Genomic DNA, 24,668 nt, shown 5'->3' with positions numbered 1-24,668 from the left:
TACTTGGACAAATGATTGGTAATTTTCTTTTAGTTTTTAGGCTTCAAGTGGATAATGCAAATCAAAATATGCAGATCAACAGATAATGCAGATTAACCAAAACAATGCAGATTATGCAGATTAAACATAATAAATGCAAATCAAACTTGTTAAACTAATTTATCGAATTATCATACTTGAACGAATGCAAAGTTTTGAAATCCGAACCAGACATTGACTCATTATTATAATTGGGTCAATGGTCGGACATAATTCAACTATAAATTTTAATTTAAGTAACTATATATATGTATAACTATAAAAAAAAAATTATAAATTTTTATATAAAAATGATATAAAAATAAAATAAAAAAATAATATAATATAAAATATAACTTATATAAGAGTTTAAGTGTAGTTATATGTTTTTATAGCATACAAAATAATGTGTATAAATACCTTTTTACAGAAATTATATTAAATATATTAATATGTCAAGTATATAGATCTATACTATTATCTAAGAATTGATTTGTTGCATTCGAGCTCCCACGTTAAAAGTTGGAATGGTTAATATCAATCCCTGTTTGAAACTATGCTAGGCGTTAGTCGGGCGGTTGGTCCGGACCTAGCGAGTTACCAAAAAATCGGAGTTTACGCGGAGATTAATCGGAAACTAGTTTTTGGTACTGTTTTCAGTTTTCGGAATAATTTTTTTAAAGACATACTAAAATGTTTATAATTTTTAAAATATTTGGGTGTCAATGTGTGTACTAAGCTGCGTTTTGGCTTCAGTCGGTTTAGTGTTTTGACATTTTGATTCGTCGACCTTTTTTTCTTCAGAATTGTCTTGATCTTGTTCAACTATTTGCTTTTGATATTGGTATTTTACTCTTTAATTCTCAGTCAACATTATTGACTAATTAGGTTTGATGGACTGATTCTAAGATTTAAAAAAAAAAAAACTTCATGATATGGTCTTCTATGCATCAATGCATGACCAGACGGACCTATGCGATGTGACGCCGAAAAATATTTTAGATCATCAGAGAGAAACACATTAAATTATTTAAATGAAATTTTAATATGAAGTAAAATTAACTATTTAAAATTGTGACATATATTAAATGATTCTTTACGTCCTTTCTAATTTTCGGTAATTTTTATTCATAACTCATAAGAGACCTTTCTTAGAGTTTATCAGTATTGATATTCTTAATTAGCTGAATAACTACAGTTACAGTTAATTAGGCTATAATAGTATAATATATTAATATGTCATATGTGTACTAGCGTAATATGATAATCTCTTAGTTAAGTCATCGTTGATAGATTATTGTTGAATTATGTTACGTGCATGTTGTCAGAAGAAGTAGAACGGTTCTTTGCAGTAATGTACATCCAGGGTAAAGTATCAATCTATGTTTTTATTCAGTTTTAGAAAGGCGTGTGTGCATTCTTAAAGTGTTTAATTAATAATTTTCTTAGCTTTGAAGGGTTTTTATGTCATTTCTTCCTGTTTCTAGAAAAAAACATACTTTCATAAATGTTGAAATTTAAACAAATTATTCAGTTCAAAAAAAAAAAGTCTAACTGGTCTACAGCAACCGCCGTGTACGTCAATTTTCAAAAATTCCAGTTTAGAAATAAAATGCTGTGAATGTTACATAAACAAATAAATAACTATTGATAATTCATATCAATTATTACATTTAATCAACCACTCAGCCAACTTAAATGAAGCAAAACTAAATTAAACCGAACAAAAGTTAAATAAATACCTACCAAAATTTTTTACCATTAAAGAACAAAACTGACTTGTTCCACAAAGCACAAGGTGCAAAGATTAGGTCCACCGTCTAATTTTGACGATAACCTACCTTCCAAGTCTCGTCAAATTATGAAGGGCCCGAGTAAATTTTAAACAATCTTTCGTACACACTTACCATATTTTAATTATAAATCCTCGTAATCTATAATTGTTTCCGACAGAGCATACGAAAATTATTTTTTTCGATTATAATATTCCCAATTTTATAGATTGATGTGAATAAAAGCATTAATTAAATCATACGAAACCGATTATATACCCCCAAAAGTAAAAAAAAATTAATGTACACGGCCTAAGTAGCATTAACAGAACTGTTTCATTAATAACTAACTTACCCCTAATATATTCTCAATATTCACCGTAAAACCCCAAAACTTCCCGAATTGTTCAAATTCCCCCTCCTTCCCTCTCCAAACTGTTCAAAATCGCCGCCACCTGAGAAACCGACGGCCGACTCCTCCGCGAGTTCCCGACGCAAGCCAAAGCAACCTTCGCTAATCTTATCACCAAACACTTGATCTCACTCTCAACAACAATCCTCGGATCCAAAAGCTCAGCGAATCTCTTCTCTTTGATCAAAGGCGTCGCCCACTTCACGATCGACCCGTTCTCGCTTCTTCTCCCACTCAGAATCTCGAGCAAAACGACGCCGAATCCGTACACATCGCTCTCTTTGCAGTACCCTTCTTCAACGTACCAAGAAACCTCAGAGTTCTCGCGCGGAATCAAGAACGCGAATCCGTAATCTGAGACCTTCGCCATGAACTTCTCATCCAAGAGTACATTCGAAGACGTGAAGCGCCCGTGGACGATTCTAGGGTTCACGATCTCGTGCAGATACTCCAAGCCTCTCGCCGCTCCCGCCGCGGCTCTGAAACGTTTACGCCAGTCGAAAACGGTTGTAACCGCCGGTTCGAGATCGGAGTCGGAGTCTCCGTGTAAGTGATCGCTCAGGCTTTTCGCTTCTCCGACGAATTCCGTGACGACGATCCTCTCGCCGGGAGCTTCCGAGAAGCCTAGGATCGAGACGACGTTGGGGTGGAGAGCGGAAGAGAGCGTTTTGAGAACCGTGGTGAAACCGGAACCCGGTTTGCTTAAAACCAAACCGGGGTGTATTCTTTTGACCGCGACGAGGTTTTTGTGGGACGGGATAACCGCTGCGTAAACCGTTCCTAACCGGCCGCTACCGATGATTCGTCGCTGGCTAAATCCGTCGGTTGCTGAATCTAGTTCGGTTAAAGGGTAAGTGGTTCCCGCCAGTTTGGTTTTTGGAAGGAGAGATTCGTCGGACCGGATTGGTTTCTTTCTGCATAGTAAGAGGAGGAAGATGAGGAGGATTAGAAGAAAGAGTGAGAGAATAGACAGAACAGAAGCGTAAGCGATTTCTTCAGACTTGTCCATTTGATTTCAGGAAAGAAAAAAAAACTTATTCAAGGATGTCTGATTATGATTATGGGGTTTGCGTGTATATAGGTGAAGAAAAATGTAATAAAATAAAGGTCAAAATGACAAAGTAAGGAATACTACGTCTGAATGGTCAATAAATATTGGGTTGTGGACTTTTTATTTTAGGGAAACCAAAATAGATACTTTTCATTTTGCTAATATATGAGTGAAATATTTTTGTCATTGTAGAATTAAAATATTTTTTTAAAATAAGTGTCGTTTTATAATTTTAATACAAAATTTATTGATTTTATATTCAAATCTATTTGTTTATTGGTTAAACTGTGGTTATATGTATTGGTGATGATGTTTTTATTTAGTAAATATACAAATTAAATATTTTCTTAATTTGTATGCATAAGTCTAAAATGAGAATTAAAATGAAACAGAAGGAGTATTTGTTTTGGTATTTATGTACATAGTAAGATTACTAAATTCGTCAAATTATACAAATGCTATTTTGTTATTTTCTTTACATTAGAAAATTATGAAGATGCATTAACTTTTCATAAAATGAATAATATTTACTTTTCATTATATGAAGGAAATATTTGTTTTCTTACAGCAGGAAGAACTACTATTTGTTTAGGTATTTTGTTGCCTAGTAAGATTTCATATTTGTTAAATTAAAAAAGATGCTACTTTTTGTTATTATTTTTACATTATGAAGGTGCATTACTTGTCATAAAACTAAAATATTATGCATAAATTAAACCTGTATAGGATTAAAATTTTGTAGATCATATATGTATTAGAACGTTAAAAAATTCTGAAAAACATATATTATAACTTGACAAAATATTACAGTTACAAAAATATATTACAGCAATAGCTTATTTGTATATCAGAAATGGTAAAATATTTAGTTACAATCAAAGAGCTTTTTCTAATTCATTTTTATTTAAAATAATAATTAGGTCACAAGAGGATTCACGATCCAATTAAATTAGTAATAGAATGAGAAACAGTGTTGCTAGGGAAAACCATATGAGAACCAACGTTAACAACAAATACTTGGGAAAGTTATACAAAAATACTCTTAACTATATTTTATTAAGCACTATACCACTGAAGTACAAAAAATACTTTCCTAGATTTAGGTGTTTTCTTACAATTTTTATTTCCTTTTCTAACACATTCTAACCATTTCATTTATTCTTTTCCAAATATTTTGACAATATTTATTACAGAAGTTCGAAACAGAAATTACCTATTTTAAAGTGTTTAATTACATTTTTACTTTCTTTTTTTGTTCTTCATAACTAATTCTTTAATTATTTTTACCAGAATAATTTAACATCATTTATTTTACATGTTGACCATAATAATTTGACTGGTTTAAATAAATTTGCTTGTAACAGGAATTTAAAACAGTCAACAAAGAGTTTTTTTAAAAAAATTTGTTTATAGAATTAGTTAGACATTTACATTCGGGTATCCGTTGAGGTACATATCGTTTATTTCGGGTACTGTTTTTTTTTTGTTAAAATTAGGTCCCGCTCGGGTATTAAATTTTGTTGGGTTGGTTTCGAGGTGGGTTATCTCAGGTCTGGATGAGTTTGTTCTGATGTATATGAATTTAAAAATATTCAAATAATCATTGTATCTTAAACAAGTTCGGATATTTGTACAGAAATAGCCATATTACACGATTTGGTCCAAGTATTTTGAAGACAATTAGCTATATGGCAAAAAATCTAAAATATATAACACTAATTATGAAAAAAATATATCAATGCATAAGAAAGTAATAATTTTGAATAATAAATATTTGATAAAAATTAGTGTCTCCTCTATCATTTTTTGTATAATTTTAAATTATTAAAATAAATTAAACATCTACATTAACTACATAATAAAATTTAGATTTTTCCGTATATGTTATATTTTGAATTTTTAAAAATGACTATAAATTACTTAAATTGTTAAAAGTCTCACACTGTTTTTTTTTTTAGAATTTTGCTATTACAAGATGTAAATGATTTACAAAATCATATAAGTAGGAAGTCTCATTTAATAAATATTAAGGTGAAAATCGTGTAAGTAGGAAGTAATTATCGTTTAAATTAAACTATATACCATATAAAAATACATAAATATTTTAGTTTCAAAATTTTCTTGAACAAATTATTTTTTGGATAAAAGTTTTGAACAAATATTGACAAATTAATATTAAGTTTTAAAACTTTGCACTGAATTTTTTTAAAAAGTTATAAACTACTAAGACTATTAAACATCCCATAATGACAATTTAGTTATTAGTGTTTTGAAGTTTTCCTTATAAAAAATACAAAATATCAAAAACCAATATGACTAGAAAGCATCATTTAACAGATATATTAAAAATATACTATATATATCTATGTTAATATCATTTAAATTTAATTATATACTATATAAAATTGAAAAAATGATTGTTTGAATTAATAAATTTATTTTCGTCCTCGCAACAATTTAATTGCATACGTAATAGTTAATGACTTTTTAGTTATACAATATATATTTATTATCATTAAAATAACATATAATACGTAAAAATAATTTATATGTGCAATGTTCATTTTTAACCTAGTAACATGATTATTTTAAAAACATGCATGACATTCATATTAGTATTTAACAATACATTTAAGGCTTAACTGATAACCATCAGAGGAACAATACGAATGAATAATAAAAACATGAAAAAAATAAAATTGTAGAAAAGGTGCGGAATGATAATTATTAATTGCTTATCAAAATTAATGAGCGTGTTGGACTTTAGGTAGGATAGATTTGGAACTAACTACCAAATGTCGACATTTTCAGTTATTGGTTGATCCTCTATCCATAATGTCGCTCCTTTAACTGCTTAGTTCAAAATGTCATTAATTATGCATTTCTACAATTCAATTAATGAGTATAGATAAAAGATCTTTATCACTGAGAATCTATACTATTAAAAGAGAAGGAGTCCTAAAAAATCTACTTATGAAAGGTTGTTGCACCTATTCATTAATATTTTTTTGGTCTTACCTTTATTTTCTCTAACTATACCATATCTATTGAGATAATTTACTAATGCTGTTTCATTTAATTTTCTAGCGTAACATGTGGAATATTTGATTTCTTTAAATACATGTCTTCATTTATTTTTTGGCGTATACAAAATATTACAAATTTAACTTTTAAGAAATATGAATATAAAAGACTGCAACTTAAAAAATACTAACAAACTTTTTCAAACTTTTAGAATATGAATATACACCTCAAAATTAAAATGATTTCTTGAATATAAAAATTGGATGCAGTTTATTTTCAGATTTGTATTTTAATAAAATATAGCAAATATAAAAACGCAAGGAACAAATATCATTATCTTTTTTTAAAGTAAAATTTTGTCAAAACATACTTTCGCGCTTTAAAATCGCGGATCAAATAGTTGATTCAGTTTTATATACTATTATAATGTATATCTGAAATTTAATCAAAATTTTAAAAATATTATAAGATTGTTCTGAGTCTTGGTCAGGTCAATCGGTATCGGTTCACGGGTTAATGACAAGTTCCGTTTGGTTCTCGGTTCTGTTTATTTTTTTTTATTTCAGATATATATGATTTGTTAGGTTATTTATGAAATTCAGTTCAGTTGAATTTATTGTTTTTAATTTGGTATGGTTCGATACGCAGTCCCGGATAAATATGTCCAAACTATATATTATCTAGAAAAATGATTTCAAAAGAATTTATTTGATTTTGAAAACAAACCCGCGCTTTTTAAGCGCGGGTCAAAATCTAGTTTGTGTTTAAAAAGTACCAATGAAAACAAACATAAAGAATGCATTTGTGTTCAATCAATTTTGAGAAAGAAAAAAACATAAACGTCTATAATATCTATGCAACGAATAAAATTAGCTAGAGATTTGTTAGAGATAATTAGTTTAATGACATATATATTCCATCCATTTTTAATATACGTTGTTTTAGAATTGTGCACATAGATTAAGAAAATCATTAATTTTTTATATTTTCTAAACAAAAACATTATTAATTATTTGTCTAACCACAAATCAACTAATAATAAAATATAAAGTATATTATCATTAGTCATATAACATTAAGTTTTAATAAATTTTACATAGAAAATCGAAAACGTCATATATTTTAGAACATAAAAATTTCTCTAAACTCGGTTTATATTAAAAAAGGAGGGAGTATATGATATAGCTGAATTTAAACAATGATTAGATATGAAAGATCATATTATTACAATATATTTTACATTATCCTTTTGACTAACTTTGAAGTATTCATGTCTATAGAAAGGCCTAGATTAATTTTCAAAGTGAAGTGTAATGGATACATTTTTTTCTTTGGATGTTGAAATGAACATAAAGCAAATATATATATATATATATATCTAGGTGTGCGTTCAGAATAATGTGTCTTAGTTTCGCGAAGCAAGTTGATCGAACTTAAAACGTGTTGACGTCTTAAACCCATCGCTTTACCATCCAACTCTTTACCATCTAACCACAAGGTCCCAGACAAATCATCGTTACTGTCTTCAATTTGTTATGGTTGCAAAATGCATTAGTTATTGTTAGATGTGTTAATGTACTTTCCCCAGATTATGGCTCAACGTTAATTAATTATTCAATCCGTCACCAATTAGTACCAAAATATGTTATAAAAACTATAATGAATTTTATGAGATCCAAATATTCAAGATGGACCCATCTAACTTTGGCAGGTGAAACTTGCACCTAATGAATAACTAATGCTGTTTACTAAGATATACTTACTGTATACTTTCTTTCATAAAAATTGTATATATTTAATATTTTCAGATTAAAACAAGCTAAACTAGTCTCATATCTCATCCTCGATGTCTTTCTGTGAAGAGAGATTATGGTTTAGAAGCTCAACAGTTTGAACTAGTAGTGTATATTTATAAAAAAATACATATATTACTAACTCAATTAGTTAAGGAAACCCTCTTTTACTTTTATGTTAGGTATGTACTAATTAATTGTTTAACATAACCTATGACAAGAATCCTTATATATTAATTGAGAAGCATAACAATATTTTTTTTACAGTCATGTGACATCACTAGAATGATTCTTAGAATTTTTAGAGAAATATGTTAGTCTATCTAAATATATAATAAACTTTTTATTAAATTAACCATAAATATATTATTAATCTGCTTCATTATTTTTTTAAATAAAATTACAGAATTGCCTAATGTAGTTAAATAATACTCTCTCCGTTCCTTAAAGATACATATTATAGAGAAAAAAATTATTTCTAAAAGATTCATTTTTTACATTTTTAATGCTTGTTTTATTAATTAATTGCAAACTTCAAAAATCTTAATTGCACTAATTGATTTTTTATTGGCTTAAAATTGTGGAAAGAAGATAAACACAAAAAAATTATGCAAATTTAATGTGTTTTATTAAAATGTGTGAAAAACAAGAATATGGTTCTTTTAGGAACAGAGGAAGTATATGACAATTAATGTTTTTGAATAATAAAGATTTAATTAAAATAAGTGTATCTTATATTATATTTGTTTAATTTTAAACTATTAAAATAAATTAAACAACCAAATTAACCATATAATAAAAATTTAAATTTTTCTGTATATTTTATATTTTTAAAAACAAGTATAAATTACTAAAACTGTTAAAAGTTTCACATTCAAATTTTGTGATCCATGATTTAAAATTTTTGTTATGACATGATACAAATGATTACAAAATCATATAAGTCGAACGTCTCATTTAGTAAGTATTAAGATTAAAAGATATATATATATATATATATATCATTTTAAATTAAACTATATGTCATATAAAAATGCATAAATATTTTAATTTTGAATTTTACTTTGAATAATTTTTTTTTGATAAATATATATATAATTTTATTTTTGTAAAAATATTATAAATTACTTAAACAATTAATCCCACAATGAAAATTTTGTTATCCGTAATTTAATTTTTTTTGATATAACAGATACAAATGATAAAAAAACATATGAGTAGAAATATTATTTAGTAGATATTAATATTAAAATATACTATATATATGTTACTATCATTTAAATTTAATTATATATCATATCAAATAGAAAAATATTTTTTTAGATTATTAAATTTATTATATGGGTGTACCAATTTAATTATATAAGTAATAGTTACTGATTTTTTAATTATTTAATATATATTTCTTATTTTATAATATATTAAAAAAATATAATACATAAAATAATATATGCACAAAGCGCGTATCTTAACCTAATATATGTTAATAGTCAAGATCAGTCACAGATTTGAAAGACCAAAAGTTGGAAATGATCTTAAATATATTGTCATTTTAAGAATAGCATATATGTTTATTAACTGTACCAACCAAAAATGATTGTATATTACGTTTGTTCATATCTACAAAACTCCTTAAATCCTGCAATTTTTTAATAAATTAACAATTTATTGATGACCCTCGTATGAATAATGGTACGTTCGTTACACCATCAAGTTTTCTTGATTTCAGAAATTACTTAATACAAACAGATATAATATACATATGTTATATGATAAGTTGTACCAATTGTTTTGTTATCTATAAAGCCCATGCTCAATGATCACCACTGCCAATGGAATTGTGGTATATAATATGTTCGTAGATTCTCTCTTTTTTTAAGGAAAAGGAGAGTAATGAATTGTGTTTGCAAAACGAAGGCACATACACAGTCTTCATTATTTAATATGAGAAAATGAAGGAAATGTGGAAGAACGAAGTTTACTAGAACTCTGATACGATATTAAGTTTAGAGATCATAGAGATTAAAAACTGATATATCATTAACTAATTTAGAAGCTATGTATAGTATGTGCCTATGTGGATACAAATATCTAACGTACAAACTATATAGTGTACAGTCACACTACTAATAATAACTTTTCAACCGGTTACGCAACAACACCTAAGCTGCAATCGAGTGAAACATAAGAAGGATATAGAAATATATAGAAGAAGAGATCACATATACGAACAGAAGACAGAGAGAAGAATAAATATCAAAATGGTAAATAACCTCGGTGAAAACAATTACAACAGAATCTGTCTCCAAAAAGAATCATTAACGGTAACGTGGTTTAATCCCCGTGGGACTCTATAACCAAGAGCCTAGGAGAATCTCCTTTTTGGACACCATGATTAATCTTTCCAAAGAATGCAATTTTCACACTGAACCTTATTGTCATCATCATACTCGCACAAACAAGTCTTTGAGAACATGTCAGCTCGATAGAAGACTATCTTAACCATCTTCGTCTTTAGATACAACACGGGAAAGATTGAGCAGTTGAAGTGATCTGAGGCAACATAAACAAGAATCTTGTTTAATAGAGTCGAAAGCGTTAGGATAGAGTTGAGTTATAGGACTTGCCGAGAATTTTATTCCTACATCATTGTTCAATTAACAGGCCTGAAGCCCAATTTTGTAATAATTTTTATATGGGCTTTTGTTCACTTTAGCCTAACTGTTCCAAGAAAATTGATTGAGAAGAGCAACTTGTTTAAATTTCTGTTTGTCAACGATATCGCATTTCTTTTTTTCTTCGTTCATTAGTTCGTTGATATTTGAAATATCATAATGTAAAAATTGTAACGTGCAAGTCTAATCTCAATGACACACCCAAGGAAGCAACTAATCTGATTTTGACGTTAGTTATCATTTAACTAATCGTATACTAATATATTACGTTAAGAAACAAAAAAAAGGTATAATTAAGTTGGCAAATTATAATAGTCTTTCTTGGCCTCCACGAAATACACTAATCAAAACTAACCAAACGCGTCAGAGGAACATTTATCAGATTAACGTAAACATCATTTTCTTAAAATGAATCCCCCACAACACATTACTTTCTTTTTTGTGAAAAGCTTCTAATAAAAACCAAATCTTTTATGATACAAAACGACTAGAGCGAGAGAGAGAAAGTCGTTGAAGCAAATGTTCCTGGAACATTTAAATCAGAATCACATTAGTTTAATTCATTACACAAGGTCAAAGCTTATCCTTCACATAAACAAATACTTAGGTTTGGTTTCAGACTTGCTTGCAATACATAACAAAGCAAGCATCCAGTCTTATATATATATTTAAACACAAACATTTTCTCATCAAAGCATAGAAAAAAAAAACATAGAACCTGATAAAAGGGCTTGAGTGTTATGGAGATCAAGGTTGATGAAGAAGCTGGGATCGATGATGCTCATCGCATAATAGAAGCAAAGAAAGTTCGTCGCAGGATAGAAGCAGAGAAAGTTCGTCGCATGATCCAAGAAGAGAAAGTTCCACTTCTGGAGGATGATAAAATTCTAATCCAAACTCGAGAGTTTCCTGCAATAGAAAGAAACACATGGATACAAAAGGCAATAGGTCAAACATTTCAAACCACATCTCATCTAGCTAACCTTTTACCAACAGGGACAGTTCTTGCATACCAAATCTTGTCACCAATTTTCACAAACGCTGGAAGCTGCAGTTTGGCTAGCAGATTCATGACCGCAACGCTAGTTTTCATCTGTGGATTCTCTTGTTTCATACTTAGCTTCACAGATTCTTACAAGGACTTGAATGGAAACTCTTGCTATGGATTCGCTACGTTCAATGGCTTCTGGATCATCGATGGCTCAGCTACTCTTCCTCCAGAACGTGCCAGAACTTATAAGTTACGGTTTATAGACTTTGCACACGCTATCATGTCGTTTCTGGTGTTTGGAGCTGTGGTTATGTTTGACCAGAATGCGGTTAAGTGTTTCATCCCTGTACCATCAGCTGAAGAAGCTGAGATTCTTACAGCTTTGCCCGTAGGAATAGGTGTGTTTTGTAGTATGTTGTTTGCTATATTTCCTACTACACGTCATGGTATTGGTTTCTCCCTCTCTGATAAATGATGTTCTGGTTCAATCATTTAAAATGTCGAAATCTTTTGGAACTTCTTTGGATTCTGAACTTATTCTCTGTTGTATCTGAGATGATCATCTTAATAGAGTATCTCAATGTTTGTGTAAATTGTTCCACCTGGCATGTTCATTTTCAGCTGTCTTCATATAGAAAGAATCCGACTAAGATTACGTTGTTTTGTGATTAAATAAAACATTTTAAGAAAACAAAAGTTTTATGATAAGAAAAAAATTGGTTTATCAAAAGAGAGAGTGATTCAAATAAATTGTTCATGGAATATTCAAATGAGAATCAAACCTTGAAAAATGATTCAGAAGCAACATATAGTTGGTCAAATGAAAGAAATATAGCATAAAGCTTGAGGTTACATTCTTTTGTGAGAGAAAAATTCAGATCAATCTTTTTAGTATATTCAAATCAGAATCACATTAAAAAAAACCTTTGAAAAAAGGTTCAGGAACAACATATATTCTTCCTACAAACATATAATCCTTAATTATAATAGAGAAAAAGACTAAAATAGCACTAAACCAAGTTTTTGTTCCCAAAGTAGCACTCAAGGCTCAAAGTCACAAAAATAGGTTTCATTAAAGAGGTAATGTACACTTATACCCCTAGGGTTAATTAATCCAAACCTTAGGGTTTAGAGTTAAGGGGTGGGGTTTTGGAATTAGGGTTTAAAATTTTATAAATAATAAATAATAAAATAAAAAATAAAAATTTTAAAAACAGTTTCAAAAAGTATTTTTAAATTATAAAAATAAAATCTGAAAAAAAAATAAAAAAAATTTGAAATTTTTTTTTTTTAAAAAAATTATAAAAATTTCGAATCTGAAAACATATAATCTGAAACTATAAAAAAAATTTTTATTTTTTTTTATTTTTATTTTTTTTATTTTTATTTATTTTAGTTTGTTTATTTAATTTTAAACCAAGGGTATTATAGATATTTTACCCTTTAATGAATGTCATTTTTGTGACTTTCTCCTTCTAGTGCTATTTTTGAGACATAAACTTCAAAAGGTGCTATTATTGACAATTGCCCATTATAATACCACACAGAAAACAGTCCAAATGCATTTGTTTTTTTTTAATAGTTATTTTGTCTAACTTCTCCAATAAAAGAACATGTACTACAAATTTTTTTTGAAGCATTTATAACTATGAAAGAAATATATCAAGCACTGAACCAGCAAACCGACAGAAAATTAAATAAACATATTGAAAATTTAACAAAAAAATAGTTTTACAAAAAATAATAAGAAAATTCACTTCCTTGTGACTGTACTGTCACACGTTTTACTTGTCTGTATCGTAAATATTTTACAGACCACTCAATAGTAAGGTACCCTTTAAGCCATCCACTTCAAGATAAGATGGTCCTTACAGTCAAAATCTAACTAACCCTAGAAAAAGATATTTAACTGATGCAAACCAAAACTGAAAACTACAATCCTGTGTAAATAATAGACAACAAAAGCAAAGTTTACACTTCACTTAAACAGACACTTAGGTTTGCTTCCTTGCTATGCATAACTAAGCAGCCACTGTTATATTAGACTCGCACATTTGCTCACACAGAGAAACAACAAAGCACCTAAGAAAAAAAAAGAAACAGAGTTGGAGAGTGTCATGGAGACTAAGGTAGATGAAGAAGCTGGGGTCAATGGTGCTGGTGGCGCCATCAAAGAAGAGAAAGCTCCACTCTTGAAAGCTCAAGAATTTCCTGAAGTCGAAAGGAACAACTGGATACACAAGGCAATAGGTCAGACTTTTCAGACCACAGCTCATCTAGCTAACCACTTACCCACAGGGACAGCTCTCGCGTACCAGGTCTTATCACCAGTTCTCACTAACGGTGGACGCTGCGATTTCGCTAGCAGATACATGACAGAAATGCTGGTTTCCATCTGCGCATTCACTTGCTTCATACTCAGCTTCACTGACTCTTACAGGGACTTGAATGGAACTGTCTGCTATGGATTCGCCACGACCAACGGCCTCTGGATAATCGATGGCAAAGCTGTTCTTCCTAAAGAACGTTCCAAAAGCTACAGACTACAGTTTATAGACTTCGCACATGCCTTTATGACGCTTCTAGTGTTTGGAGCCGTGGTTATGTTTGATCATAATGTGGTCAGCTGTTTCTTCCCCAAACCATCAGCTGAAGTAGCAGAGCTTCTCACAGCTTTGCCCGTAGCCATAGGAGTCTTTTGCAGTATGATGTTTGCTACATTTCCTACTACACGCCATGGAATTGGCTTTCCACTCTCTGCCCATTGCTAAATGATGTTCTGATTCTAAATGTAATATCTTCGACTTGTTTGTTTCAGCTGTCTTCATCTAATCTTTCTTGTATTTAGATCTCCAAATCTCTGAGAAGAGATTCTGAAGCTTCTCCTACAATCGTTTTATCCAATGTGTGACCTATTAGTACCTTCCATGTTCCTTTATTTGGGATACACCCATCAGCCACTATCTCATTAACTAACTGAACAGCTTTCTGAAACTCACCCTTTTTGCACAAACACTTAACCAAAGAGTCTAGTGTCTCAACCTCAACAGAGATGCCTCTACTCCTCATGCTTAGATAAAGAGTAAACGCGCGAGTTGGATAGCTGGCACAAAGACCTCGGACTACTTCATTACTTGTCTTAACATGGATGTTCCAAGTCAAACGATTTGGAGTTATTCCTCCTAAAATCATCTCGTCGAGAAAATTGGCAGCTTCACGAAACTTACTGACATTACAGAACCCACTGATTACTTTCCCGTATAATCCAGCATCAGGTTTCAAACCCTGAAGATTCATTCTATCTAAAAGCTCAACGGCTTCTTGAATCTTCTTCTCCTTGCAGAGACCAGTGATCAAAGTGCTATAGGTTACCATGTTTGGCCTGCATCCTTTAGCCATCATCGTCTCAAACAACTCCATGGCTTGCAAAGGTCTCCCATCTTTGCAAAGACCGTCCATTAAAGAACTGTAAGTGAAAACATTCGGCTCAATGCCTTTTCTCCTCATCTCTTCTAGATATCTCATTGCCTCCTCAACGTTTTTCGATCCACACAACCCGTGGATCATAGAAGTATAGGTAACAACAGTTGGCGAACAGTCTTTCTCAACCATCTCCTCAAACAACTTCTTCGCCTCATCAATCCTTCCGAACCGACACAAACCACTAATCAATGTTCCGTACGTGTAGGAATCAGGTTCACACCCTCGTTTAGGCATCTCAAGAAATATCTTAAGACCAGCATCCACCGTCTTCTCGTTTCTACAAAGAGCTTTGATCAAAACATTGAGAGAGGCAACGGTGGGAGGCAAACCAATCTCTCTCATGTTCTTGTAAAACTTAAAAGCCAGTTTCAGCTGATTCTCTTCAACGAGAATAGCAAGAAGAGTCACGTAACCCTTGTGGCTAGGATCACAGTCAAAATCCTTCATCTTGTGAAATACCCTCAAAGAATCAAACGGCCTGTGAACTCGACCGTACCCTCTGCATATCGAAAGCAATGTATCTTCACTAACAACACAGTTCTCAACCTTCATTCTTGCAACAAGGTCTTCAGCTGCTTTGAACTTATTGGCGGAGACCAACCTAGAGACCATGTAACTGAAAGAGCTCTGGTCGTGTAAGAACCCATTTGCATATTCTGCTGTTGCGGAATCGAAAACAGAGATCAGCTTCTCCACGTCTTTTTCAGCTCGCATCAGTTTGATAACCTGTGAAGGTGTGATGTCTTTTGACCACTTGAACATCTTCGCTTTGCTTCCCATTTACTTTAAAAATGACGCCTTTCTACACTAAAGAGAGATAATAACACGATTATAAGATAAACAAAAAGATGGCGAATTGCAAAATCTCAGCTACGCATTACGTCGAACAGTTTGTGTGCATTAGTGTTTCTACAAGTTTCAAACCCAAGTCAATAAAACATTTCTCGTAGTTATATAACCCTTCTCGGTAACTCACCAAAATCGAATGAAGCAGCGATAAAACTCGTTACGAGATAGAACTTGAATCCAATCGCTGGAGAAGAATCCTAAATCAGTTTGGAGACTTTGACGAGGGTTTATGGAAGGAATAAAACAAACAAAAAGGGCTTTTACAATGGGTGCAGAAAAACAATATATTGTAACTTTATTGGAGACCGAAGGAGAGAGAGAGGAGAGAGATAGTAGATCTAGGTTTCCGGCGAACGGCCGGCGCGTATGCGCGCGTGCCGTCGTCGGAGACTCTCGTGTTGCCGTCCGCTCTTTTGTGTCCGTGTCTCTCCGTCGTCCTATCCCGGCTTGCCTTGCCTGAGCTCTGGTTATTTCCACGTCCGGTTGGCGCTATCTCGTTAAGTGAAACGACATCTACGGTGGTTGGAAGACTGGTGGGAAGGCGCGGTCGTCTGGAGGCGGAAGTCCTTTTCCGGGGGATGAAGGCTACCAAAGCTCCATCGTCGCCGGCTCATGTCTCCGGGGGGTGGCTTGGCTTCTTCAGCAACGCCTCGTCGGTCTTGTCTCCGGGAAGCACAGGCTTCCATAGCCTTGTGTCGTCGGATCTAGTGGAATTAAGTGGTGGTCCGCCCAAGGTTCGGGTCGGGTTGATGGGTTTGTTTGTGGGTACGCGCGTCTCTCTGAAGTCGGAGGAGACCTCGAAGAAGATTGAGGATGCTCCCCGCGGAGAGGTAAGAAGGGTTGAAGGAAAGTGGTCTCGGTGGTGGCTCTATGTTTCGAGCGTCGGCGAAACGATGGTGACGACGCTCAAGAGAAGAAGAGCGGTGGTTCTCGGCTAGCCTGTCTAGGGTTTGATGTGATTCAAAGTCGGAGGAGATCTCTTTGGTTAGATGGATCTCTCCGCCGTGAAGATAGAGTGGTGAAGAACGGTGAGGTTTTCGTCGGAGGCTTGTCGGTATTTGAGCTCCGGCGAAGAGAGGGTTGTCGGTGAAAAGTCCCGGCGGTCTTGGGTCTCGGTCGCGATCAAGTCGAGGCGGGCGACGCGTGTCTCTCTGATGTTCCAGATCTCTACACGTGGCTCGATCCCCTGCCTCCTTGTCTCGCGTATCGGGCAAGCTGCCCGGTTTCCTTTATGTGGGCCGTAGGCCTTTTTCATGTCTTTTGGGCTTCGGCAGTAAATCTTGTAACCCATGTTTCCTTTGGGCTTTTTGTGTTAGGTTTTTTTGTTTTGTGGGCTTGGCCCTGTTTTTAATAATATAACAATTTGGGAAAAAAAAAAAAACAATGGGAACAGTTTGGCTGAGTCTCTCTAGCTGATTTAGAGGGTCTCTCTACTACAGCTATTAAATATGTAATCAAGCAATGTTAAGCAAATCTTGTGTGTATTTTTCAAATTTAACACCTTTGTTTCAAAAAAAATTGTCTCTATTTATTTACCTAAAAATCTATATGGCACTTGTTCGAGGTTCCTTTATGATTTTTTTTTCTTTGAAAAAGGGCAATGTTCCTTTATGAATTTGAAACTATTTTACAATTTATAATATCCAAAACCCACTATACAATTTTTTTTGGATAAAATATCAAATTTATTGATGACTTTAAAGAATGCTATATGTACAAAAGAACAATATGTGTAAGTTTGAAAACTAAACATTAGCATAATTCATCCAAAACATACATATCGTAAGTTTAAGCTTAAACAATCAGAAAAGAAACGCCTTAAACCCTTCAAAGCATTTTTCGAACTTAAGAAAATTTTGCAGTTGAATGAGACCACTCTGCGACTTGCTATGTCTTTATGTTATTTTAGTTGATTGTAGTAGTCCATCCTCGATGGTGTATTTGACCATTCATTTCTTACAAAATGTGGTTAGATAGTTGTTTGGCAAATAATTGGAACCAGCACTGGATCAATGGACGATAGATAATCTTGTAATCTGAAAAGAGTGAAGAGTGCATAGTTTGCATACCAGTCTGGCAAAGTGAACTAACCAGGCAGTTTGCCAATGACCCCTAACCAGACCATACAAGCAGAGGGGCACACAAAAATATGTGATTTTTTGTCTTGTCATTATCTAACATAAGATATCATGTTGTTTAATGTATACAAAAATTTATCACCAAAAATAAATTTATTGTACATATAGTGAAACTTTGGAAAAATACAGAAATAAAGCTGCTTTAGCTGAAATGTTAGATTATATTAAATCTTTTAAAATTAAAAGAACATAATTATATTTTTTTTATTTATTAAAAAGCTATATTTTGGACTATTACAAAAGTTTATCACTAAAAGCATTTAATTTGATTATATATTTAAAATTTGGAGAAATATTAGACAGACACACTAAAGTTGCAAATCAAGTGCCGACATGCCACCACTAAAAACAAATAAATGAACACAAATCATGCAGTTGAACTAGTATAATATTTATAAAAATATACTTTCTTGTGACTTTTTCACGTTCAATAATTTGAAGACCACTCAACACAAGGTAAAAATGAGGAAAAATCTACAAAATATTTCACTATTATTATCCTCAAAATAACAAAAGAACAAAAAAATATATGACACAGATGATGATGATATGGAACTTCGCTTGGACAATACTCACTATTTGTCTTAAACCATCCACCTCAAGATAAGATGGGTCCTACCTAATCCAATCTACGCCAGTATCTCAAGATTCTTATCTAATATCATCACTCTCCACCGTTGGATCATATCACACTATCACTTCCACCGTAACACAATAGACCGCGAAGCACGTGATGACGAAGTATCTCTTCTTGAAATACGCGACAGCCTCATACTCCGCTTCCTTCCCTCTCACTGTCACAACTCATCGTCGCAAAACCACTGAACCAATCTCGAGATGGAGTCACGCGTGCTGCTACGCGCCACCGCAACGGTCACCGGCGTCCCGCAGCTGAGGCGACCGATCAGAGCGATCAACCGCCAATTCAGCACTGCGTCGTCGTCGTTCACGGCTTTCGCTAAGCCGATAGGATCCATCGGAGAGGGAGGGAACCTGATCTCCGGTCGTCAGCTCCGTCCGGTGCTCCTTCTCGAGAGCTCGCCGGAGAAAAGAGAGATTCTCAAGCCGGTTAGAGCCGCCGCTGCCGAGGGTGGTGATTCAGCTGGGTAAGCAATGAGGTCCGTTTCTGGCTCACTCGGTGTTGACTCGTTTGACTCGAGTGGTCTGACTCGTTTTTTTGGTAGGGAGACGAAAGTTGGATTCCTCGGGAAGTATCCGTGGCTTGTCACCGGATTCTTCTTCTTCATGTGGTACGTGCCATTATCCTCTCCCCATAACATGCGCACGTTATTAGGCGCACTATAGCAGTTTCATGTGGTTTTACCGCCAAAGTTTAGTATCGAGTTAGTGTAACCCTTGTTGATTTTATATGCAGGTACTTCTTGAACGTGATTTTCAACATCCTTAACAAGAAGATCTACAATTACTTCCCTTACCCCTAGTAAGTAAACACATTTAGCTTTTTCTTACATTAACAAAACACATTTACATTAATGTTTAATCTTTAAGACCAAACATACAACACAAACATGCTTAATATCTTGTCTCAATTTTAATTATTTGTAAATAAATGTTTTTAGATTAAACTTATGGCTAAATATGATTGAACCATATTCTGTTGGTCCAGTGAAGAATCGAATCTGAATAGTTATATAAAGAGAATACATTTAGTAATTTTCTTTAAAAAAAAAAGAGAATCCATTTATTCTTTTGTATTTAAATATAAATTAATATTTGTTATTTTTTTAAGTTTTTTTTTTGACAAATTTTTTTTGAAGTTTTGTATCGGTTATTCACTTGTTCGTTGGAGTTGTCTACTGCTTGGTGAGCTGGTCCGTGGGTCTTCCTAAACGGGCTGTAAGTTCTACATTTTTTATTTTTTTTCATCACTACATTTTTTCATTAGGTTATTATTTGGGACCTCTCGCCCACTCGCTATCTTGTCTATGTTGTATGTATTTAACTTGTGTCTGTGTCTATTTTCGTGATGATTTATCGCAGCCAATTAACTCGGACATCCTCAAGGTATTGATACCAGTTGCAGTGTGTCACGCCATAGGCCATGTTACTAGCAACGTGTCCTTCGCAGCCGTCGCTGTCTCCTTCACTCACACCATCAAAGGTATCTCAGCTTCTTGCAAAACCCATTTAATACTAATTTATACATAATAACAAAACCTAACATTTTATCATGTCCAAAAACGCAGCACTGGAGCCATTCTTCAATGCGTCTGCTTCTCAATTCCTTCTTGGACAACCGATCCCCATAACACTATGGTTGTCTTTAGCTCCTGTTGTACTCGGTAACCACTCTAATTAAACTCATTTCTTGTCCTAAGTTTATTGGATTAACCTTTAAGGAAAATTGCAGGAGTTGCAATGGCTTCACTCACTGAGTTGTCATTCAACTGGCTTGGTTTCATCAGCGCCATGATATCAAACATCTCTTTCACTTACAGAAGCATCTTCTCCAAGAAAGCCATGGTTCTTGAATCTCTTCTCCACGCTCTTAACTATGTCTCTGAAGTTTTGATGTTGAGAATCGGATTGTGTTTTTTTTTTCTTTTGCAGACTGATATGGACAGTACAAATGTCTACGCTTACATCTCCATCATCGCTCTTTTCGTCTGCCTTCCTCCTGCCATCATCGTTAAGTCTTTTGAATACTCAATTGTGTTTCTCATTAGTTACGTGAGAGACAAGTAATTTTATTAGGGTTATTGGTTTTATCATATGGTAGGTCGAAGGGCCTCAACTGTTGAAGCACGGTTTCAATGACGCGATTGCTAAAGTGGGAATGACTAAGTTCATCTCTGATCTCTTCTGGGTTGGAATGTTTTACCATCTCTACAATCAGGTTACGCAAAATTCAGTTTTCAGAGTTTCCATCTTTTTTTTTTAATAAATATTTATTCAACCCTAACAATCGGAAATTAAATCTGGTTACAAACGAGCTTTGAGCAAAATTTTCAAAGTCAAACTATTACAAAACTAGCTTAAACTAGTGTTTAATATATAGAAAAAAGAAGTAAAACTAAAGAAAATCATGTGTATGGTTGTAGTTGGCTACTAACACGTTGGAGAGAGTAGCACCATTGACTCACGCTGTTGGAAACGTTCTGAAACGTGTCTTCGTGATCGGATTCTCCATCGTTATCTTCGGTAAAAAAACTACAACTCCATTCATCTTTGGTGTTATAGGCATAGATGGTGAAAAATTAAATAAACTTGTGAAAATTATTATCTTTTGCAGGAAACAAGATATCGACGCAGACAGGTATCGGAACTGGAATAGCCATTGCTGGAGTTGCACTCTACTCTGTCATTAAGGCCAAGATCGAAGAAGAGAAACGGGTCAGTTCATCATTATTCATTGTCTCTTTCTTATAAAATTAATAACAAAAGTATTTTGTATATTGTAATTTTAGGTAATTAGATGATTAATATGTCTTTTTTTTTTCCTTACAGCAAGGTAAGACGGCGTAGAGAGCTACGGCCGAGGGCGGTCAACGGTTGCGTAAACAAATCCTCCGATGAATATCTATATAATAAAATAACCAAAAATGCAATAGTATTTTGTATCGTATAAATCAAACATTGTTTTTGAGTTTCTCTTCTCGTTGTTCTTCTTTATAAAGCTTTTTTTTTTTTTGTGCACCAACTGATTAAATAAAACTTAAAGGTTCAATACAAAAGCATTTAAAGTTTGCTTGGCTAGTAAGTCAACAGAGGAAACAGAGTCTCTGTTAACCCAGCGAAAAGAAACAGAGGTGAACGCCTCTTTCAACGTTTTGATGTCCGATAAGATTCCATGCAAATCTGCGTAGGATGAGTCCTCTAGTATTGCTGTCACCAACATCTTCGAGTCTGATTCAAAAGAGATTTGATTGTAATCTAATACCAGTGCCTGCTCCATTGCTGCGCGCAAGGCAAGCCCCTCCGCCACGAGGGGTGATTTCACATAGGTGAAAATTTCTGAATCCGACCTATTGAGACCAGAATTCAGTTGTGAGAAGTTCCAAGCTGCTCCCGCAGCCATTCTTTCCTGATTCCAGGCAGCGTCAGTTTTGCAGGTGATTCCAATTCTTATTGTTTCTCCCGCCCGTTTCTTGGAAGGTTCAGGGTCCGTCTTCTTTTCCTGCGCTACTGCCCATTCCTTAGCATCCACAATCGCCTTCGTAACCACTTCCTGAGGTGTAAAGATTTTCTCTTGGAAGATTCTGTAGTTTCTTGTGGTCCATAACCTCCATATTACCCAGGCTGTGATTGAACCAGCATTTACTCCCGTAGGTGGTAGGCTCACCGCACCAACAACTGCGATCCAATTATCAACAAAACGATCCGACTCCAAGGGCAATATATCATTCTTGACTGGGACCATTCTCCACACTTCCTGAGCAAGAGGGCATGAGAAAAAGACGTGATCTATAGATTCCACGGCTCCGCAAACGCCACACTCAGCTGTTGGGATAATGTTCCGAGCTGCTAGTCTCTCATTGACTGGGAGGCCTCCATGGATCGCTTTCCATATTAGTAGTTTGATCTTCGTTGGTGTATGCAACTCCCACACTTTCTTAATCCATGGGACCTGTCTTAATGCTGCAGCCCCTGCCTCATCCGGCTTATCTTCTAAAGCCGCTAGGTATCCAGACTTCGTATTATACTTCCCAGAATCATGTTTTAACCAGATTCTCTTGTCGGGGCCTTTCTCCTTGCTTGGTTTGATACTTAGTATCTTATGGGCGATCTCTGGGAACAAAGTTTCCACTTTACCTATGTCCCACTCGCACGAATTTGCTTGAAATAGGGTCTTGACAAAGGCTTCATTAGTCTGTTCAGTTGCTGGTCCCATCGGTGTCTCTGCTTTGGTCGTTGATAGCCATGCATCCGACCATATTTGGACTGTCTCTCCATTGCCTATTGCCCATCCAAGGTGCTTATTGACCAAGTCTCGCCCAATCAGTATACTTCTCCACCCGTGTGAACAGTTCTGTGACGCTTGGACCTCTAGCAGCGGACTGTACTTACAGTATTTTCCCTGCAGTATACGTGCTAGTAAACAGTCCGGGTTCTCCAAAATCCGCCAACTTAATTTGCCCAGTAACGCGTCATTGAAACTTTGAATGTCTCTAAACCCAAGGCCTCCATCTCTTTTCGAGTTTGTCATCTTACTCCATGAGATCCATGCCATCTTCTGTTGGTCTTGGTTTGGATCCCACCAAAATCTAGTTAAGGCGGACTGAATTCGTTTACAAGTTTTTTTCGTTTGTGTGATCAGGATAGGAGTTTCTCTCTCATGCGATTTCTCTCCCGGGTGACTGTCTCGAGAATAGTTATTACCCGCTAGTTTCATAAAAGTATCCCTGCTTACGTACCAGTCCATTGCCAGTTCCGGACCTGATTTCTCTGCAACTCACCGGCTAGATTCAAATTGCCTCCCTCTTTTAGAACTGTCCAGCGGTCCAAAGCAGTATCCCTTGGCCAAGACACGCCGGGTTCACCCCCGACACCAGTCGGAGGGCCGCCGTCAGCCATGGAGTCTACCACCGGAGCTCGTTTAGCTACACCGCCCAAGTTTCGCTGGATTTTAGCTACCGCTTCAGCTTGCACTCTCGTCGTATCCTAAGCGTGAAGGTAGTTTACTCCCCTCAAGCAGAACTTTCGATACTAATCTACACTTTCGTAGTTTGATTGCTACAGATCTTTCACACCCTAGTGGTGAAGAACTTTAAAACGCTCTGAGAATCGAAGCTTGTCTCAACAAAAACTTTATAAAGCTTATATATTATTTTTTTATTCTGCGTCTTTTCTTCCAGTGGACAACATTGTTGCCATTTCTTATGCATTGCCTTATCTTTTTTTTTTTTTTTGAAAATATGCATTGCCTTATCTTAGCAGATGAAAAGCATAATAATGTATTTATTCTTTTCTCATTCTCTTGGAGCATTTTACCCATCATCTTCGACTTAAATTTGTTTATTTCTGTAATTAGTTTTTCTTGGTAATTTTATTCACAAAACAATGATTTATATAATTCTATATCAAATTATTGTAAAAGCAAACTCAAATTAAACTGGGAAACCCAAACTACAACTTGTTTATTAAATTAAAATTTTTATTTTACCGGAGAACTGAATCTCTCTCTATAAGAAGTGAGAACATTCTCTTCTTCTCACCATCACACATTAAAAAGTCGCATAACCAACAGAAAAGGAAGACAGTTAAGAATCAATAATCTTTGATACTCTTGTGCAACACAATGTACATAATCAATGATAATACAAGAGGAAGAAAGATCACAATCCTCTTAGGCGCCCTAACAGCAAAACTATCAATGCAGCAACCTTCTTCAACAATAGTCTCAAGCTTTGGCAAGTTTGAGAAATGTTGTTGTTGTTTCTTGTGAGACACAATAAGCCTTGGTGCTACCTCTCCCCATGTTTGAACAAACCTCATTCCCTT

The 24,668-nt window shown here is 34.0% G+C and overlaps 5 protein-coding genes across 9 annotated transcripts; 3 read left to right on the top strand and 2 right to left on the bottom strand.

Moving 5' to 3' along the window:
* Positions 1-1,973: 1,973 nt before the first annotated feature.
* Positions 1,974-3,512, bottom strand: LOC106397897 (serine/threonine-protein kinase-like protein ACR4). The gene has a single exon (XM_013822477.3). It carries the CDS (start codon positions 3,209-3,211, stop codon positions 2,198-2,200), a length of 1,014 nt encoding a protein of 337 aa, XP_013677931.2. The 5' UTR covers positions 3,212-3,512; the 3' UTR covers positions 1,974-2,197.
* A 7,471-nt stretch (positions 3,513-10,983) lies between these two features.
* On the top strand, positions 10,984-12,427 carry LOC111198954 (protein DMP6-like). Its single transcript, XM_022688314.2, has one exon. It carries the CDS (start codon positions 11,486-11,488, stop codon positions 12,209-12,211), a length of 726 nt encoding a protein of 241 aa, XP_022544035.2. The 5' UTR covers positions 10,984-11,485; the 3' UTR covers positions 12,212-12,427.
* Positions 12,428-13,646: 1,219 nt separating this feature from the next.
* LOC106397183 (pentatricopeptide repeat-containing protein At5g46100) lies at positions 13,647-17,545 on the bottom strand. 2 transcript variants are annotated; one of them, XM_048781410.1, is made up of 2 exons: positions 16,196-17,545; positions 13,647-16,026 (listed from the first exon to the last, which is right to left on the bottom strand). In XM_048781410.1, exon 2 carries the CDS (start codon positions 15,997-15,999, stop codon positions 14,581-14,583), a length of 1,419 nt encoding a protein of 472 aa, XP_048637367.1. In that variant the 5' UTR covers positions 16,000-16,026; positions 16,196-17,545; the 3' UTR covers positions 13,647-14,580. The 2 variants fall into 2 exon arrangements, with proteins under 2 accessions (XP_048637367.1, XP_013693211.3); XM_013837757.3 differs by having other exon boundaries at positions 13,647-16,021; positions 16,196-17,462.
* Positions 13,854-14,659, top strand: LOC106397184 (protein DMP6-like). The gene has a single exon (XM_013837758.3). It carries the CDS (start codon positions 13,854-13,856, stop codon positions 14,505-14,507), a length of 654 nt encoding a protein of 217 aa, XP_013693212.3. The 3' UTR covers positions 14,508-14,659.
* A 1,350-nt stretch (positions 17,546-18,895) lies between the features above and the next one.
* Positions 18,896-21,857, top strand: LOC106400986 (triose phosphate/phosphate translocator, chloroplastic). Of its 4 annotated transcripts, none has more exons than XM_048781412.1 (12): positions 18,896-19,312; positions 19,391-19,456; positions 19,582-19,647; positions 19,985-20,063; positions 20,208-20,328; positions 20,414-20,509; positions 20,578-20,690; positions 20,778-20,855; positions 20,947-21,063; positions 21,269-21,368; positions 21,460-21,560; positions 21,675-21,857. In XM_048781412.1, the coding sequence occupies exons 1-12, from the start codon at positions 19,044-19,046 to the stop codon at positions 21,690-21,692; spliced, it is 1,224 nt and encodes a 407-aa protein (XP_048637369.1). In that variant the 5' UTR covers positions 18,896-19,043; the 3' UTR covers positions 21,693-21,857. The 4 variants fall into 4 exon arrangements, with proteins under 4 accessions (XP_048637369.1, XP_048637371.1, XP_048637368.1 ...); XM_048781414.1 differs by having other exon boundaries at positions 18,955-19,324; XM_048781411.1 differs by having other exon boundaries at positions 18,955-19,312; positions 20,578-20,855.
* Positions 21,858-24,668: the final 2,811 nt, after the last annotated feature.

This window comes from Brassica napus, chromosome A6, assembly GCF_020379485.1.
Source record: "Brassica napus cultivar Da-Ae chromosome A6, Da-Ae, whole genome shotgun sequence".
Lineage (NCBI taxonomy): Eukaryota > Viridiplantae > Streptophyta > Magnoliopsida > Brassicales > Brassicaceae > Brassica > Brassica napus.
The sequence above is the reverse complement of the archived record's forward strand: the minus strand, read 5'-3'. Positions and strand labels throughout refer to the sequence as shown.